The sequence below is a fragment of the Lutra lutra genome, chromosome 7 (genome assembly GCF_902655055.1).
Source record: "Lutra lutra chromosome 7, mLutLut1.2, whole genome shotgun sequence".
Taxonomy (NCBI): domain Eukaryota; kingdom Metazoa; phylum Chordata; class Mammalia; order Carnivora; family Mustelidae; genus Lutra; species Lutra lutra.
In genome coordinates this window covers 38,571,236-38,592,064 of record NC_062284.1, presented here as the reverse complement: position 1 = coordinate 38,592,064, position 20,829 = coordinate 38,571,236, and the positions used below count along the sequence as shown (strand labels likewise).

The window sequence follows — 20,829 nt, the reverse complement described above, 5'->3', positions numbered from 1 at the left end:
GAAGTACAAGGACTAACTCAAGGACGTACAAGCCATCTCTGTCAAGGATTCGTTTTACCTAAGTAGCCTGCTAAAAACACAACTGGAATTTTAATAAAAGGGATAAAAAAATGCATGTTTTTATTTTCAAGTTTCCTAAATAAAAGTATCAATGTCTTTTCCCAAGAATTCTCAGAGACATATTTAGGGATGAAATGAAGTAAAATTTCCTAACAATAAGAAAACAAAATCCTAGTTTTCAGTACAAAGCAGCTTAAAATAAATTACTAGTTCTGCTGTCTAACAAACATAGTTGGATATTACCGGTTTTCAATTGTGAGAAAAATGTCTTAGGAGGTCAAGCACATTTGTATTAATCTTAACATCACTGGGTATTTTTCACCTGCTCCTTTTATAATTGCTATCATTGTCATAATGACCACTGTTTTTCCCGAGAGATAAACTATGGAATTTTTAAGGGACTGGTTTGGAAACTTGTATTCTAGGATAATAAAGTAAACAAACCAATGAATGTCACTCCTTAGCTGCCTACATTTTAAAAAAATTTAGATCCAACAATACAGAACCTGATCTCTTTCTTCAACACATTCATGAACATTCATGAAAGGGATATAAGTTTCTTTCTAAAATATTAAAAACCTGACCAATGATGAGATACTCTGCTGGCAACAGCTATAGTTTTAAACTCATTGGTATTTGTGTCCACAAATTAAAGGGGAAAATAGCCTTGGACTTATGTCTAGAATTTAATCTCAGGCAGTTTGATAAAGGGGAGAAAAATCAAAGTAGGTTTAAGTTAAAGTCCTTGTCATTCTATGTCGTTAGCATTGTATCTTTATAGAATTCTTAAATTAATTCTTGTTTTACTCATCATACAAATGTTAGGTTTAACTCTACTGGGCCTACAGACAAGCTGGAAACTTGAATTAATTCACTTGTACTTTCCTCTCTCATGTTAATTAGCAATAAATCCCCAATGGAACTGAAATGTAGCTCTATATACTTTCACGCGGGTTTCTGTGCTTTTATTAAGTGAGAATGTTTATTTGCAACACAAGGCTTAGATGTATTTACAACGAAATTTTAGCTGCTTCCTATTCTTAATTCTTATGAAAATACAAACTACATGGGCAGACAGGTGCCAAAACCATGGTTAAACCAATTTTCAGTACTATGAGTTCTATTAGAAGAGGAGACCACCGCTAGTCTGATTTCCTGAGTTTTTAAACAAACCTAGTTTAAAGCTCTTCATCTTAAACAGAAAGTAATAAATATCTGCTTGACTGACCACATCAATTTGCATTCATAAAACTATTAGTCTTATTACATATGCAAAATACATTAAGTATTTATAAGAATGGCCTTGTGTTTTCCTGTTACATTTTCTTTCCAGTGTAGTATATTTTGATACAAATTATAGTAAGGATAAATGAAGTCTGGCCCTTTGCTATGAAGGCTAGTTAACTTGTCCTTAGGAAAACCTGCTCTTGGGAGACAGATCTGGGTTCAATTCTGACCTCAGCACTTACTAACTGGCTGGGGCTTGAGCAAATCACTTAACTTCCCTGAACCTCATTTTCTTTATTTATAAAAGAATGACAGTAACAACTAAATGACAGAGTTAAATGAGGTCAACATAAAGCCCTCAGTATAGCTCCTGACACAGAGTAGCCCTTATAATCATGTTAGTTCCTGTCTCTTCTTTCCCAGATTCCATCCAAAGAAGCTCAATATTAAAAATTTATTTCTAAGCTTGAGTTTCAAAACTTGGATTTCTGTGTTGTCTCTGATAAGACTAAAATAATCCCCTCATACAATTAAAAGAGCATCATGTCTGTACTTGCTACAATTTTTATACCTGGAACACTCTGTAGGATCTTCATTTCAAGGCCTAGAAAATGGAGGCTGATCAGATCAAAGGAAGGCCGAAACTCCAGAATCCTCAAGGTGAAGAAAACAGGAATCCTCTCCTCCCAAAACTTTACTTCCTTTACCTCTAAGACTTTTTACCTTTCTGCATAAAGGACACAATTTAGTCATATCAATGAGAAAACTGGATGCAGGCCAAGTTCTTTATACATAAGGAACTCAGAAACTCATTTTTCCTTGCTATTTTTTAAATCTCAAAAAATTGATATTCCAAATGGTTTTCAGTTTCCTGTTTATGATAAACACATGTTAATATTTTATAGTATGTTATAGAATACAAGTACACAAAGGCTACATATGATACAGATCATTAGCCCCTTCTCTTTATGAATAGTGGGAAAAATAGGGTTAACATCTTGGCTTTTCTGCATATAGATGCTCAAGCCTTTATATCTCAAACAATATACTGCTATCAGAAAAATCTTAAATAATAAAATATGGAAAGCCTATTCCCTCATTAATCTTTTTTTTTTTTTTTTTGGCTAGAGACTATTCAGTCTTATTGTTAAAGTACCTCAACCACCCTTAAATGCATGAAACCAACTTGAAAATTTAAAAATAAAAACCGGAAAAAAAGAGAAAGTACTTTAAGACCAGTACCACCATTTCTTGCTCCCTAATACCCACAATGGGATCTTAAAAATGAAATCAATGGGAACTTATTAGTATTTCAAACTATTAACCTGCCCTATCACCTAAAATAAAATGTAAGGTAGGATTAAAGAGTGAGCTTAAATTTAACTTGTTCACTATGAAGATTACAGAAATATTCCATAACTGAAGTAAGGAAGTATATTTCACTTAGAGACTGGAAATTCTAAGTTAAAGTGTCAGTTTTTACCATGATATGTAGACATTCCCCAATATATATAGGAAAATGAGGCATTCACATAGTTTTTGGATAATGTAATTATATATTACATCATTTTCTTACTGAAGAGTTAGAATAAAAGAAACTAGAGGTGGTAAAAGTAAAATATATATAAGAAAATATATTAAGACTAGGGCCTTATGATACAGAGGACTAAGCAATATATCAGCTCTTTGTGCATTTTTCAAGAACATAAAAGTCACCTTTGACCTATATCAGGCACAGGCTATCAATTTTCAGGCTACACTTCTCTATCATACTAGCTATGTCATCTACCGTAAGTCTGGAAATACTTAATACAATCAAAGCTGTCCCCTGCCCCTGACCCAATGTAGAACAAAGAGAAATGTTGTAATAGAGTGTTCTGTGCTCTTGAAAGAATAAAATCTAAACTCAATTTGAGTTACAGGCTCTCTGCTTCAGAGGTCCTGTATAATTAATTTTACTGAACTCACAGACACATACACACACAATCTTCAAAATGACTATTCTACTCAGAATTGGACATAAAAGAATTTTCACACTTTAAAGACAGTTAGCAAGGAAGCTATACAGAGATCAAGTAATTTCACTTACATTCTAGAGCTACCGCTCACATTTTCCAAAGCTCTGCTTATATGCGTAGTGTGAACATATAGTTTTTAATGGGTTTCCAATATTTTGGCTTGATAATCATCTATTAGAAAAGCTTACCCTAAAGTTAACAACCAATTGCTAACAGAGTCCAGAGAGGCCTTCCCAAAGCAGTCAGAGAATGAAAAAGTGCTTTCATTAGTTCTCATGTACCCTGGTTAGAACCATATGCTACTGGGAAAGATTTAACTGGTGAAAAGGGAAGGAACAAATATATCTGATTTTACACCTATTTTAGGAAAATGTGATTGTATTTTCTTTGTAACTTCAAACATTAACATTAAAAATGCCTTTACTCCCAAACAACAACAACAACAACAAAAATCACCAAAGTCATATATATATTTAATAAGACACCTGAGGGAAAAATTTTTTTTATAAAGACTGAGGAGGAAAATACTGAATTTCTGACATAAACCCAAGATTGTAATTCACTAGGACATTTTTACTATGTTGATCAATGATCTTATAAAAGTAACTGCTAATCTTCCAGTTAAGTTACTTTTAGAATATACAAAATCCTCTGACTTAAAGATTCTTTTGCAGAAACATTCTGAATAATACTAAGTGATTGAAGAATAGAAAAGTCTTGCTTAGCAACACAGAAAGGTATTATTTTAAAACATCTAACCATGTGCTATAAATTGACCAGAAATACATTCTTTGGAAAATGTTTAAATGCATTCTTTGAAAAACAGTGATTTATTTTATGAATCTGTACAGGGTCAAAATTCTGCTTTGATTGGAAACAGATGGTATCCCAGTAAAGTCAGGCTCTGGACCTGAAACTCCAAACAGGAAATACGGCCCTCACTAGCTGACTGCTTCTCTAATCATTCCCAGAGCTTCATACTTGTTATTTTTATGAATATCCAAGATGACTTTCATCTTTCCCTTCTATCTACAAAGCATCAAGCAATCCTCTCTGTGAGTGTATGTGTTTTATATATAGATTATATAAAATATATATAGATTATATACAGTATTAAAAAAACAGTGAAAAATAAGTAATTTCAAGCTCATTGCTAGTAAAGACACCAGGCATTAAAAATAGTAACTCACAAATTCAGGTTTATTTTCTATCCTATTTTAAAAATAAAAGCCAACAACTATTTAGTAACAGTGTCAAAGGCAACTTCACTGACACTACTTACAAAGAAATATACAATGCAAATGTATTGCAGAAAATGATAAAACCTCACAGGTTTTACTAAAAAGCAATTAATCTACACTGTTTTCCATTAAACAAGCCAGTCTGAAGCTATATGAACAAAGAAAAAGACTTACCGTTTTCCCATTGTAGTAATACATCAAAGAATTGCTGCCCATTCCAGGGACAGGATAAGCACAATACATGTTGATTTTGAAAAGGTTAGTTTGCAGCTAATGCACACAGCTTCTTTCCAAGACATACATCCACACAGCCAAACAGAGTTAAGTCTTCAGCACTATGCATCCACACATGGATCTACTCAAAAGGAACTTATGCAAAATAGGACTGAACCAACTCACAGAGCAGAGAGGGAGGGTTTATGCTGTAAGTAACCTCTTTCAATTTCTATCAAGTCCTTGCATTCGTGGAGGATACCAGTAAGACAAAATTTGGGTATTTAAAAAAAATACCAGTCACTTAGGAATGCTAAATAATGAAAAGAGATATAGTGTCCTAGAAATAAATATCCCCCCAAATTGTTAATTTGGTCATATATATGATATATATACCTCTCTCTCAAAGAAAGGCAAACTGACATCTCTTAATCTGTTTTTAGTTTTAATTAGAGTACAGGTGGCAGGAAAACCCAGCTTGCTACACCTCTAGCAACGTTACCATCTGGCCTGGTCTAAAGTTGCTTCCAACTTTGATAAACACATGATCAAGCTATCAGGAATTGGGAACACTGAATCATGTGTAAGAAGGAGGATCTAGACAGTTAAGTCTTGTACAAAATCACTTCCGGGAGAAAGCGGACCCGTCACGTAAGTACCTCTTAACTAGCTAGAACAAATCATGATTTTTAAGTTACAAATATCATATTGAAAAAAAATGTTAAATGGAGCACATTTCATGAAAAAGTTCACTATAAAAACAAAAAAATTATCTTGAAAATAAATGTTTTTAAAAACAAACCTATTAGTACAGATGTCCTTAAATTTTTCATTCACAACACCAATTTAAAGTTTATAATGGACTACAATCTTCTAGACCATTTAATATGTAAAAGCAATTCAGTAGTTAAATACAGTAGTTTTATTATCCCTTATAAATAGTAGTAGTTTTGTTTTCCCTTAAATAAAAGTATGAAAGGCTGGTATGTATAACAGATAAGATGTGTACTACAGCCGATAAACTAAAAAAGGTTTCTTAGACGTCTTTCTTCCAAGTTTATTACTGCTCTTAAACAATATTTTTTTATATTCATATTTTATGTTAATGCTCAGATTTCTCAAAAAGGAAAAATAAGATGTAGGAATAAATGTCTCATCGACTTAAACATTTTATTATTCTTATAAGTCAAAAGGTTTTAGGCACTGTCTGCAAATACATATTTTTCCCACATATTATTTTGTTATTTAAAAATTTTTCAATTTGTCTTTGCATTTGTCTGGATTCTAACCCAGAGAAACAAAATAGAAACATTTCTCTCTTTTCCCCTCATCAAAACCTCTTTGTATTACTCTCTCTTCTCCCTGTGCCTTGTAGCTTCTAACAAAACTTTGCCAATCAGAGGAGAACTAACAAGCTGCAAAAAGGGGCACATCACCTTTTTTTAAGGCACCTTTCTGAAGCAGAGGTCTTCTAAAAAATATTCCAGAAACATTCAATAAGAGGGCAAAAAATAAAAAACTCAACTCATTCTTATGAAACATACTGATCAAATTATAGTAATAAAACCAAATCAGACAATGAGGCCAGCTAACTTCACAATGTTTAAAAGCTGATGGTATCGGAGTAACAATAAAACCTCCCCACATTCTCCAGATACAGAAAAGACTAAGCAGCAGCTGCAAAAGAACATCACTGTACAGCAGACTATTAAAATGCCAGTCTGCAGAGTGGTTTGTAACTTCCTCCCCTCCTGAGAGACCACAAAGACCCATTTCAATCCTTAGAGAACTGTGTAAAAAGCTTTGATTTACAATTAACAATGCCAAGCCTTAAAACCATTCAAGTAAATTTTACTCTTTCATAGATATAGTCATTCTCTGACAGAACAGCTAGTCTTTAAAAAAAAAAAAAAAAAGGAAGGGAAATCAATCATCTAAAATAAAATTTCCTTTTTCTCTTAATAACAAAAAATTTAAAAATTCACTTTTGAACAGAAATTGAGGAGGAATGGGGAAAAGAGGGAAGCCACAAGCACTGATAATACTTGAACATTTTCTTCCTCCAACTTGAGACAACTTTTATACATTGGTAACAACAAAAACAAAATCCACTTATAATAAGGCTCATTTCTCTGGGGCTTGCCAGCAAAGAGTACTATTTTGTCTGATAAACAATATAATGTAAACCCAACTATACAATCTTTGCTATTAAAGCAGATGAAATTTTTAGTATTTCATCATCAGTTCTTTATTTTAGAGACAACTATATGGTACTCTGAAATGAATAAATAATATTCAGGCAAAAAAAAGTTCAGAGTAAAGTCAGACACTATAATCTTTTACTGTTCTAAAGTAATTTATTAAGCAACTGGAGAATTTTGCTATTAAAGCTGAAACCTGAATGTGAAACATAATAGTTTCTAAACAGAGTTAAGTAATTAAAAGCTCTTGCTTCTCCTTTTCATTCCTACTTTCAAAAGCAGAGATACAAAATCCATACAATTGTATTTAAGACACCTTCCTCTTCCCCAGTACACAACATATTCACTTAGTATACACTACTGCTGAAATTGAAGGTAGAAGCAGAAACTTAGATAGATCTACATATTTATGATATTAAACTAATTTTTCAAACACAGTAAATCATCAAGAAAACGGTGGTAATCTAAATAAAATGTTCCCAGAGTCTACTTGTGTGTTATGGCAAGGTCTTTTGTTATCCCCAAATATTTTTTTGAAGTCGGCCTTACCCTGAAAAAACAAGTGGTTGACATAGACTGTCATTTTCTTTATCACAATTACAAATGATCTTTCATGATGTCTTTTTTCTCTTCCTCAAAAATATTTTTTGAATAAATTCTAATTTAATCTATGCAACAGCTGCAGCACAATTTTTCTTCTTAAGAAGAATCATATTACAGGAAAAAAAAGGCATATAGATGGATCAAGTGCTGTGCTAGTGAATGCAGTTGTTTAATCTTTGCCTTTTTTTTTTTTTTTTTTTAAAGGAACATGTCAAGGGTTAATCCTGTGACTCAGTATGACAAAACGAGTCAGCTGGAGACAGGGCCACTTTGTAAACCTGATTTCAGACAGACGTGCAGTCTGCACAGGAGCTCTGAACTGTCCTGCACTTTTTATCCTGAATTGTTTCCACTAACAATTCTATGTAATCACTTATGTGTTATTCTAAGATGATGTGATCTGACTTAATATTCATGCTACTTCATCTAACAATCTAAACTTGTCACCAAATTTTATAATGAAATGGGCATTACTATACACATGAGGGATATGACTAATGAAAATATCACAAAACCCTGGAAAAACTGTGACTTGGACATACATCTTTTATTAACAAACTGATGATACTGGTTTGAGGATTACTGCATTTCACCGATTTTCAAATACAGTTCCCCTTCCTTCAATTGGTTCAGGATGTGATGTTTACTGTCATTCCAGCAGCTGTCAAACACAGACCTAAACTAGATAAGACAAAGCTATAATGTACTTTGCCTAAGCAATTTTACTTCTTTACTTAAGATTTAGGAAACGATGTTTTCGAAAAGTCTAGTAGATAGGGACTTTCTGGCACCTTCTGTTTAATTCCAAGCCTCCATGCAAAATTTCCTTCTTCCTTCTTATTTTTCTGTTGGTTGGGAAACAGACATATCTTCCCTGGAGAACTATGCAAAATTTCATGGAATTACCAATGCAATATTTTATTTTAATCTATTTTCTTATCTCTTCTTTATCCCTATTTGAATCACTATTAACTATTAACTCTCATACCTGTCTTATAAACTATTCTTAAGCAAGAATGTTTCAGAGTGACCTAAAATTCTAAAAAGTTTTCAAAAGAAAATTATAACTGAATTATACATCTTGAATTAATTAGTTAATAAAAGCCAATTAATGGTTAATCTTACTGTACATTTTTCTAAAACAAGGAGGCAACATTCTGTTGTCCCAAGAGGCCAGAAGATCTGGCTAGAAAAGTGAATCTAAAACGCGTTAGAAGATTCTTCATGAAAAGTTTCAACATCATTTCTAAGTGAATCAATTCCTGGAAAATACGACTTTCAGAGTGATGAAGCCAAACAAAGTTCACATGTGAATAATTCTACAAATGAGCTCTGTGTTTTCTTAACCATGAAACTCAGTAAATAATGAATAAATTAATGGATGCAAGGGAGGTGGGGTGAGGATAGGTTTAAGAGGGATAATAAGTGATAGAATATATGAGTAGGCAGATTCAAAGCAAAAGACCCTTCCCCAATGCCTCCTCATCCTGATTTATGTTATAGAGAGATGACCTGTGAATGAATGTCGTCTCCTAAATGTGCAGTATTAGTTAGGCTGGCTAACAAAAATCAGACACCACAATACCAGGCTTTATATGTGAACACTGTATTGTAGATTTTTCTAGTTTATGCTGCTTTGTTACTAAAGTCATTCCCAAGTGTTCAGGAAGTTGCTTCTGGTCTTTTTCTAAAACCTTCACAATTTAGAAAATTTACTTTTGCAAAGGCGAAAACAAGCATATAAAACTCTAGCAAAATAATGCATCTCTCTCTCAGTGCACCTGGGTGGCTTAGTTGGTTAAGTGTCTGCATTTGGCTCAGGTCATGATCACGGGGTCCTAGGATCAAGCCCCACATCGGGCTCCCTGCTTAGTGGGGAACCTGTTTCTCCCTCTCCCTCTACTTTTCCCCCTGCTTGTGCTCTCTCTAATAAGTAAGTAAATAAGTTAATAAATAAATAATCTTAAAAAATAATGCATCTATCTCAAACGAAATGATTAACATTCAAGGCATATTATTTAAAGATAATAATGCTACTGATGTTAAATCATGTAAGGATCTTCCAATACAACAGTGTCACTCTAATTTTGCTGATACCATTCAATCGGTAAAGAGGCCTCCAAATACTGTTTTCCACTGTATGAAATCTTTAAAATCAAAGATTATATTGAGTGTTATTTACTCAGGTGATACTCTGAAAAAACTGTTCCAATTATGCCTTAATTTTGAGTACCTAAATCTTAGCCAAACCAAATAATAATCAGACTTAGAGTGGATGATATTGAAGGTTGGTCTGAATATTGATACACAGTTTATTTTGATATTGACTGGATATGAGGAGCATCAACACACATGTAAATATACACTTCTCAGAGTAAAAACAATGCTAAAGTTCACAAATCATATTACCTGTCTCAGACACAGAACATCAGATTTCTTATTGCTTCTTTACAAAAATCTCAAGTCTAACTTGAGTTTTACAGATCCTTAATGATTATCAAAACAGAAAGCAACTATCTATATAGCCAGTGGTAAGAACCAGCTATATAAACTGCATTTATAGGGCAAAAGAACACTTGTTCAGTTCCTCTTTTGACAACCATATGAGTACAATGAGAACGTATAAAAAACACCCTAACTCCTGGAGGAGAAATCAAATAAATCTCTTTTTGGGGTAAATAAATAGTATCCTCCTGATATCAATACAAAAAGAGCTGACAGATCATACAAAGCCTCTCAAAGGCTATCATTAGACACCCTTCAAATGAGATAGAACTGTAATTACTGAGAATATATAAAACCTGAAGCAAATTGCATGTTTCTTTTGATCACAAACTCACCATGACAAAGCAGTTTTCTTTGAAAAATTAAAGGAGGGGGTCCCCCCTCCCTAGTAATTCCTACATCTCTTAACTGTCCATTTCTTTCCCCACATGAATTGCAGTTTGTCACTTCTCATTTGCCACTTGAAATAACATGGTAAGAGAATCATTAACTATGTTGCAACTTGATAACTTTCCTGCAGATGGCTCTATAATCACAGGGCTGCCTAATGGTGTGTGAGCACGTAAAAACAATGAGGAGGACGACACCCAGGTTTTCAAATTCCTCAATAAACCAGCACTTCTGAAGAGCTTTCAAGACAAAGTCTTTCACTACCGACTTATTAGGCAACCCAACAACAAAACTGTAAGCAAACAAAGCTATTATTTAAAATCGTCTGTAAAAGGTAAACAATGTGGTCTTGAGTTAAGTTAGCTCTCACTTAGAGAAAGTGCCACACGACTTTTTTTGTTTCTTCTATAGTTTTTCTCTTCTGAGTTGGAAAGCACTAGATCCTTTCAATTTATGAGAAATGGAACAGCAACAGGGTACTAAGTCTAATTTTTAAAGAGACCAAAAGTAACACCTGCATTTTAGTCCACAGTCATTTCAAGAATCTGCAACCTAAAGCTCTAAATAATTTATACATTAAACTATATCTGGCCCCAATCTATGTTTTTTGTTTCAGTAAAAATTCTTGTCCTGGTAGTAATTTTTAAATACTTCATATCTATAATTTATTAAATATCTTGTGTCCACCAAATCATCCTGCCTCATATCTGTAATCAAGTAGTCATATAGTCACTGGAAGAAGTCACCCAGATCCCAAATTTATGGAAAAAACTATCTTAAAAAGAATGGTTTCTTACTATTAAGTTATGGTGAACATTCTCAAGAAAAGTCATTAATAGCTCATTTTGAAAACACATCTGAGAAGGGTATCATAAACGGGAGGAAATAAGAGATGGTGTCAGTTCAACACAGGACAAAGCAAAGCAAAACAAAACAAAACACAATTTCACTGGGAAACGCAATAATGCCACCCCAACAAGTGTCCTTTATCAGACAGTCTAGGACACAGACACAAAACTTTGAAAAAAGAAACCTGTTAAGTTACTTGTTCTATGTACCAGAAAACTATTAAAAGGAAACCTCAATGAAGTGAGGGGAGGCTGGAATGGGAGCCCTATCAGTCAATGTCAATTACAAGAAGGTTTGTCAATTATAGAGCCCTAAAAGAAGAATCCTCAACTGGAAACAATCATCATTTACAGTGCCCAAAGGGAAAGACTTATATTGCATTTCCTATAAGAAACTGACTACCTCCACAGCTCATCAATGAGAAACATCTTCACCCTGAAATCCTGCTTTTCTCTAAGGGGCTTTGCTTCAAAACAACCTTCCCAGCTTTCTTTTTCTCCCTAAAATAACATTCCTCTCCTTTGTCGGTCTTACCTATGGTTTTGTCATAGTTTATTTGTCATGAATTGCAATTCTCTGTTACTCCCAAATAAACTCATTTTTACCGGTAAAATAACTTTTATTACTAAGGTCAACAGTATCTGTATTACAAGTGCATATAATATGGCAGAAATATTCTCCCAACCACTCATTAGTACTCTGTAATGTGAGATAGGCTGCTCAGATTCCAGAACTATGGACTCATACCATATAACGAAAAAGAGCACTGGATTAGGAGTCAGGAGATAGGGATCCAGGTTTTAGCTCTGTCTCTTAGAAGGTACAGGAGCTTAGGGTAGGACATTGCATTTCCTTGACTAGAAGTTTTCATTTCTGCAAAGTACAGGCATTAAATTATCCCAAAGATTTCACAGCCATTTCACCACCAATAAAATCTTTTACTATCTATTCCACCCCAAAACACTGAATTCCTTTTTTGCAAGATTTTTGTCTCTCAATTTTTAAAATTAAATTATAATGAGCATTTTTCCCTGTTACAAAAACAACTAAGGGGCGCCTGGGTGGCTCAGTGGGTTAAAGCCTCTGCCTTCGGCTCGGGTCATGATCCCAGGATCCTGGGATGGAGCCCCACATCGGACTCTCTGCTCAGCAGGGAACCTGCTTCCTCCTCTCTCTCTCTTGCCTGCCTCTTTGCCTACTTTGATCTCTGTCAAATAAATTTTAAAAATCTATAAAAAAAACAACAAAGCCATATAACTTTCATTCAGAACTTCTGATTAAAGGGGAAATGAAACTTTGCCATGCTGAGCTGAAATCATTCTAGTGAAAGAAATGTGATGTTTTACAGATTGGATACTTTTATTTCAGCAAACTACACAATTTGTTAGTTTTTTGTTTTTTTTTAAAGATTTTATTTATTTGACAGATAGAGATCACAAGTAGGCAGAGGGGCAGGCAGAGAGAGAAGAGGAAGCAGGCTCCCTGCTGAGCAGAGAGTCCCATGTGGGGCTCAATCCCAAGACCCTGGGATCATGACCTGGGCCGAAGGCAGAGGCTTTAACCCACTGAGCCAGCGAGGCGCCCCAATTTGTTATTTTAAAATATTTTACATCTTCTTATATTACTATTTTTGAAGACCCAGCGCTGTGACTCACTGACATAGATGAGACCCACTGTCCACAACAAGCTTAAATTGTATCTTTATAATTGTATCTGTGAGTGGCATAATTAAAAGCTTAAAAGCCTTACATGAAATGAAAGGTTGACCCAAAATGGAATTCAAAAACATAATTATAACTTCTTGGTCCCAAAGCTGACTCTAAATGCTTTATATTCTAATAACATTTTTGCTAGCAAATGAAATATCTTTATAAGGGGTTAGTTATATATTTCTATTATCTAGTAATATTTTCATTTAAAACTAACTTTTGGGGCACCTGGGTGGTGCAGTCATTTAAGAGTCCAATTCTTGATTTTGGCTCAGGTCATGATCTCAGGGTTGTGAGACTGAGCCTCATTTCAGGCTCATGATCAGCATGGTGTCTACTTGAGATTCTCCCTCCCCTACTCCTCTTCACTTGTGCTCTCTAAAACAAATGAATACATCTTTTAAAAAAAGATACAACTAACATCTTTTAAAATAGCTATGTAGTGTCTAAAAATGGTAAAAAAAAAAAAATGAGGTTAACATTGTACCAATAGGTAACCAATCTTATCTAACTTTGTCTTTGTTCAATTAGCTCAATATCAATTTGATTTCTTTTTTTTTTTTTTTTAAGATTTTATTTTTAAGTAATCTCAACATCCAGCATGGGGCTGGAACTCAGAACCCTGAGATCAAGAGCATACACTTCACAACTGAGTCAGCCAGGACCCCACAATTTTGATTTCTCAGTAATGTGCAATTTGATCTACATGCAAGACATTTTATGTTTTTGACACAGCATCATCTGAAAAATAAAAGATTTTTGGCTATGTCCTTGAAATATACATGTAGGCCTCTACAAAGACGGTTTGTTATAATTTTAGCAAGCAACAAAAAGTTAAGGAGTCAATGGGGAGTCTATGGTAATTAAGTAGGCTGTGGCTCCTGCTCTGTTCTGTAATAAAGAATTATGGGCCTGTGAGTTGCTTCTTTGTGCCTTTTGGCTGGAGAATTTAGTAGATCGATAAAGGAGATTGTCATGTGGATTATAAACAGGTAATAATCATGTAGGCCGGTTAAGTTTACTAGGTATAATAGGAAAGTAAAGAGTGAAAAGCAGGTAGCAATACTATAGTACCTTTACAGTTGTGTGATCTTGAGAACACTTGTTTACCCTAATATTGGTTATTTCAGATTGCAATAATTGATATACAATATATAAATAAATATATATAAATATAAAGGTTCAAACTATTATTGCTTGTTAAAACTGGAATATAAGAACACAACTATCAAATGCTGAAACCTCACATGGAAAACCAAATGCAGATCTTCCTAACTCTAATATATCTAACACAGGGAAAGACTGAATCTATATAAATGGAAAGAATTTCAGTGATCTTTGCCACTAAAAAGACTTCCACTTTTCTGATAAAAAATTGTGGAGATTTTCTTTTCCTCCCTGAAAAGCTTTATACAAAGTTTACGCGTGTTAAACACTTATAATATAGATGGATAAAATATACCTAGTTCATCTTGAAGGATAAACTAATTTCAGATTACCCAGTATGTTGTTTTGTGCCTTGTGAGATGACTCAGCTGAGCACGGTCCAGGATGAAAGAAGAACGATGCCTATACTGAAAATCATTTGAGTTTGTTCATTTATTCAACAAGTATTCACTGAGCATCTATTATGCACCTAGGTGCTGCAGATAAAGCAATAAACAACATAAAGAAAACTCCTGCCTTATTAAGTTTCTCCTGGCTAAAACAGATGAACAAATTCTAGTATATCAGAGGGTAATAGGTGTTATAAAGAGAAATTTAATAGGTTAGAAAGGGGGGGGTGATGGAGACATGTTACCATTTTATGTAGGATGGTCAAGAAAGATGCCTAGCAATAAAGGGATATATGATCAAAGAGAAAAGTAGGTGAGAAAACTAACTATAGGGATGCTAAATGAGTTGTGCTCTGACAGAGAAAAGAATTAATGCAAAGCCCCCAAGGCAGGCTTGATATATTTAAGGAGCAGTAAAAAAGGGCAAGTGTGTGGGTAGAGGGTAAATTAGTAGAATATGGTATCTGTGAGGTGGTAAGAAATGCTTACTGGAGGATTTTGAACAGAATATCATCCGATTCAGATTTTATTTTTTTTTTTTTTTTTTTTTTTTTTTTTTTTTTTTTTTAAAGATTTTATTTATTTATTTGACAGAGAGAGATCACAAGTAGACGGAGAGGCAGGCAGAGAGAGAGAGAGAGAGAGGGAAGCAGGCTCCCTGCTGAGCAGAGAGCCCGATGCGGGCCTCGATCCCAGGACCCTGAGATCATGACCTGAGCCGAAGGCAGTGGCTTAACCCACTGAGCCACCCAGGCGCCCCCGATTCAGATTTTAAAAGGCTCTTCCTGTGTTAAAAAAAATGACTCAAGGAAAACTGAAGACTAGTTAGGAAGATGTTGCCATAATTCAGGGAAGAAATAAAGGTGGGCCTGGACAAGGGTGCCTGGGTGGCTCAGTCCTTTAAGTGTGAGCCTTCGGTTCAGGTCATGATCCCAGGTCCTGGGATAGAGCCCTGCATTGGGCTCCCGCTTGGCAGGAAGCCTGCTTCTCCCTCTCTCTGCCCCTCCCTCTGCTTGTATTCCCTCTCTTGCTGTCTGTCAAATAAATAAATAAAATCTTAAAAAAAAAAAAAAAAGTGGGCCTGGACAATGATGAAAGCAACAGATGATGACAAATGGTCTAGTTTCTGAAGATAATTTTAGTATGAGGAATTTAGTATGGGAAGATAACCACTGTTTCACTTTTGTGTCAGGGAAACTATAACTTTTTTCCCCTTTAGGAGTAGGTTTTCTGTATTTTGGTTTTCTATACTCCTCTGTCACATGAGGATCATGACCCTATATTGTTAATTAGGTCAATCCTAGTGCTCTGTAGAGTAATGGCTGAATTACCTGTAATTTATTTTATTTATTTTTTAAACAAATTTACTCTTACTATTGTATATAACCAGGAGTTAACTGCATAAATGAGGAGGAAAAAGTAGGGCAAATAATTCAGTTTCTTACACAAAGGAAATAAGTTCACATATTTTGATGGTCTGAATAGCTGGAGTAGCAGGAAGATGAAAAATATAGCTTGGAGCAGGAAGTCATTAACAGATGATGTTCCCTATCACAGATAACATAAAATAAGGGCTTTACAGTATTTATTTTTATCCTTTTAATTTAATTCAAAAAGCATTTCCTGGATGGGCCCAGAGGGCAACAATTACTGAATAGAAAAAAAATTGCAAAGTTACTTCTTTCCAAAGGTCGAAGTTATGTTTTGACTATAAGCATTGTGAAGACAGGGTACGAGGGTCCATGCTTTATTCATACTTAAATCTATAAAGTCTTAAATAATTATTCTCTCATAATAAGCACTTAATATAAATTTACTGACTTCTATAGACTGGATTCATATTCCACTAACAGAAGATCTAGTAAATGGAGCCCACTCTTCTGTCAAAGTGTTTTTCTTATTCAAATTACTGGATTTTAAAATATACAAATATCTTTGGTGATGTTGAAAAAAAATAACTTGATTTCAAATAATATCAAGTTACATAGTTTACAAATTATGAAGCACAAGTCAGAAAACTTGATAAGATTTTAATTACTTATTTCTTATTAATATAGCTATCATAAAGCTAAAAAGGGAACTAAATAAGCCATAAATATTAACTTAAATTTATAAAGATTAACACTGAAAAAGTGATTTTTCTAGTCACAGGATGGAAGATTCTCTCATATTTCATATGAAGGTTTTATGTTTAGAGAGTGTTCATGTTTCAACAGAATCTGTTTCACAAATCAATTTGGGTTGGAATTCTTCTCAAGCTGTTAGAACAACCTTTTAGCTTTGGGTTCTGTGAGAAAGTTGGACCAGGATAAAAGATGATGATTGGGCACACACATATCTAAGTTTAGGTAAAAAATTAGAGTAGGGCTGTTTATATCAAAATCAAATTATTTAAGTACTTTAAACCCAATTGTTTAAAATATTCATTTACTAATATATATATTCATAGGCTTACTTTTGATGTAATGAACTCTCCTGCATATTACCTCATGTGACATTTAAATCTAGAAAAATTATGACACTGTACCGCCCACTTTATACAATGAGGCTTTTCTACTATTATAGTCAGAGTAAGGTAAGTAACAGTTCTGGAAAGTTTCTGTCAATACAATAAACTCTAGCTCAGTGCCCAGAGCCTTCAGGAAATGAAGAAGGGACTAGTGAATATCATCAGGTAATGAATCTAAAAAGCCCATAAGTAACCAGGGAACAGACCTAAAAATATTTAATTTTATTTAATTTTGTTTCTCTTTGAGTCTGTTTTTCACAGGAACTACACTGTGGGAGTAAGAATGCATTAACTTTAAGCATATAACTTGTGTTAAGTCTAATGCAGGGTTGGCAAATTATGACTGTGGGCCAAACTTGGCCCACCACTTGATTTTACAAATAAGGTTTTATTGGAACACAGTCATGTCCATTCATTTATGTATCATCTGTGGCTTCTTTCATGCTCTGGTAGCAGAGATGAACATTTGTTACAGAGACCATCAGGCCCACAAGGCCCAACATATTTACTACATAATCCTTTACACAAAAAGTTTGCTGATTCCTAGTCAAGTACATTGATGTAGAGTAGAAATACAGGCTATTAACAAAGAGGTAAGCAGGTTCTAGCAGCAAATTTTTCAGAAACAAAATTTCTAGCACCAAATTATTTTTGAACACTAATAAAATGTTGGCATATTATAGAAATGTTGCATTACATATTAAAATAATTACATATGGGTGCGTCTGGGTGGCTCAGTAGGGTAAGCACTGGACTCTTGGGTTTCAGCTCAGGTCATGATCTCAGGGTTGTCAGACTGAGCCCCGCATCTGGCTCTGCACTCAGCGCAGAGTGTGCCTGTACCTCTCCCTCTGCTCCTCTTCCCCCCACTCTCAAATAAATAAAATCTTAAAATAAAATAATATAAAACAAAACAAATACAGATGATAAAAGACAAAAACTCTGGTCATCACATTAAAATTTGCTTAAAATATATTTTATATGCAAACAATGAATCATGGAACACTACATCAAAAACTAATGATGTACTGTATAGTGACTAACATAATAAAAAAATAAATTTAAAAAATAAAAAAATCTCAATAAATAAAACACAGTGGAAAATTAGAAACTATCTTTGGACTAACAGTGTTTAAAATGCTTAAAAGTCTAACTATGCATTTATCTATATAGCATAACAGTCCTTGAAATTAGGTACTACACAAATACAATGAATGACTTTTCAAAGTAAAATCACTACTGGTTAAACAAAGGGAGTATCAGAGATGGCAAATTTCAGGTCAGCAAATTACTAGCGTATAACTGCCTTCCTTAACTTAGAATGAAATTCAGAGCCCCAAACATCCCTAGTGATAAAATTTGGAATTTCTTAATTTGTTCCTTCTTCCCTATACTTGCAAAAATAATCCTCAATTTTATTAGATTCAAATGACAACAACAACAAAAACCCTTCCATGGTTCTATTGATGTTGAATACCCTGACAGTAGGCTTAAACTCTCAAAGCAGTCACAGAATTCAACTACCACATCTACTTTAGAAACTACACAAGTTATACACAAACACACATTGGGTCTTATCCTACGTCTGGTTTGTGAAGTATTAAAGATCTGAAATACCAGCAACTGGAGAGTTTAATAAACCTTAAAAGGCAGCTCTGAAATTCAGACATTTGTTCTTTTTTAAAAGAGTATTTAAAAAAAAATAAGAGACGTTCTTATTCTTATTTTTTATTTCTTTATTTTATTTCTATTTTATATCTTTATTTCTTATTTTTTAAAAAATAAGAGACACCAGAAAATAATAAATGATATGGTTGTACAACCACATCAGTACAAAAAACTGGCTACATAGAACTTACTCACTGGTTACGTATCCTTTCTGTCTTAAAATAAGATCAAAGACATTACTGGCTCATCACAAAAATGAACATCTTAGAACTATGGATTAAAAGCCTATTATCTATACTGATACAATTCAGACACTGTTCAGAACAGTGACTACTGTCAGCATAAACAGAAGCTATTTCTTATTAATGTATGAAGAAAATCTTTCATTCAATGGCTAAACTGAATATAAGTTTAGAATGGATTAGAGAACCATCCTCTTTATATACTAAGATTTTTCTGCTAGTCTGACCTATAAAGTCAGAGAAAGAATTGGCCACTTTGGAAGTTTTATATCACAGTGGCCTTCAAATAGAGACAGCTTATCTAACTGCCAGGAATAAGAAACTCTCAAGTACCTACAGTTGTTCTGTGGCCTCTATGTTTGTCTGCCAAAGGAGCTAAGCTAATACCTATTCCAAGTCGTTCAAGAAATGGAGGGTTCATCATAAAGCTCAGCTGAAGCTGTTGCTGTGTGTAACTACTGTTTATTCCAGAAGCACTAGGATTCTTGCTAGTCTTAAAGACCTCAGATAATTGTCTATAATCACTCTGTTAGCTTCCGAGAGACTTGCATAAGACACTCCCTTTGAGAGTATTCTACTTGCTGCTCATCTTGTTTGCTATGTGTGTGGATAACCTGGAAATAATAGTCACTCTATGGTTCTAACCCTTTACCTTTATCTTCCTTTCTTTTTTCCCCCTTTACCTTTTTCTTACTGGCTTCGATTGCCAGTGATCTTTTAAATGGTAGTTTTCCAAGTCAAAATTCACACTAATTTTTATTTTTATTTATTTTTTAAATATTTTATTTATTTATTTGATAGACAGAGATTACAAGTAGTCAGAAAGGCAGAGAGAGAGAGAGGAGGAAGCAAGTTCTCTGCTGAGCAGAGAGCATGATGTGGGGCTCGATCCCAAGACCCTGAGACCATGACCCGAGCCGAAGGCAGAGGCTTTAACCCACTGAGCCACCCAGGCGCACCTCACACTAATTTTTAAAAAGCCATTCCTAACAATATAAAATCCCATAAAAACTTGGGGAGAAAGAATGCATCATTTCCCAAACTACAGCCAACTACCAAACGAAAGGCTATGGAACTGCCTATCTGCAGTGAAGAAAGAAAAGGTGGATTCTAAGCTGCTTTGATTGACCTCAGAAGCTAAGTTTCTTATGGGTAAAGAGTGAGCAAAAAAAAAAAAAAAACAAAAAAAAATTCTTCTTGATGCCTGAGCTGGTAAAATACACTTTGAGAGTTTAAGTACAAAGCAAAGAAATTATGTGATAAACTGCATTGCTTTTGTGGGGAAAATTCATACACACTCAAAAACAAAGGACAAAGTACAGCATAGCATTTGATCAAGAAACAAACATTGCATCATCAGCCTATGTCTGGGACTACAAGCCAGTTACATTCAAAATGAATTAATAAGTACATGCCACATTAAAGAAGATGTTAAAATTTGATGTTCAAAAGACGTTTTCAAGTGCTATTGGACAAAAACAAAACTCGAGGAAGAATTTGGGTCTAAAAAAGGCCTTCTGGAATTTGTCCTATGTGTTTACTTTCTGGTGATAAAAATTTTGAAAGTGTCTTGCTTCTTACTTCAGAATTCTGCATCTTCTGCAGCATATTAAAAAAAAAGGATCTAGGTCTGAAAATACTAACAACAAATTAGAAGATAAAGAATAAAGAGCAAAGAAACTTCCTTCCATCTGAGAAATGTTTCAGAGGGACATAAAGATGTTAAACCAATGATAAAAATACGGGGGGGAGGGGGCGAAAGCATAGACTCCTAATAGTTCAGAAAACAAAAATAAGTAGTATGAATTCTTGGCAGAATTTAATTCAACGAATTTTTT

The 20,829-nt window shown here is 34.1% G+C and overlaps 1 protein-coding gene across 14 annotated transcripts in view; it reads right to left on the bottom strand.

Annotated features, from left to right (window-relative positions):
- TCF12 (transcription factor 12) overlaps positions 1-20,829 on the bottom strand; it is a 390,676-nt gene that overhangs the window by 55,749 nt on the left and 314,098 nt on the right. For 2 of the 14 annotated variants that reach the window (XM_047739180.1, XM_047739182.1), the window contains exon 1: positions 4,721-4,873. The exons of 11 other annotated variants lie outside the window; for them this stretch is intronic. In XM_047739180.1, coding sequence (XP_047595136.1) covers positions 4,721-4,789 — 69 coding nt within the window. In that variant the 5' untranslated portion in view covers positions 4,790-4,873. Of the gene's footprint in view, positions 1-4,720; positions 4,874-20,829 lie in introns of those variants that run through there. One more of the 14 variants, XM_047739181.1, reaches the window with a different exon arrangement.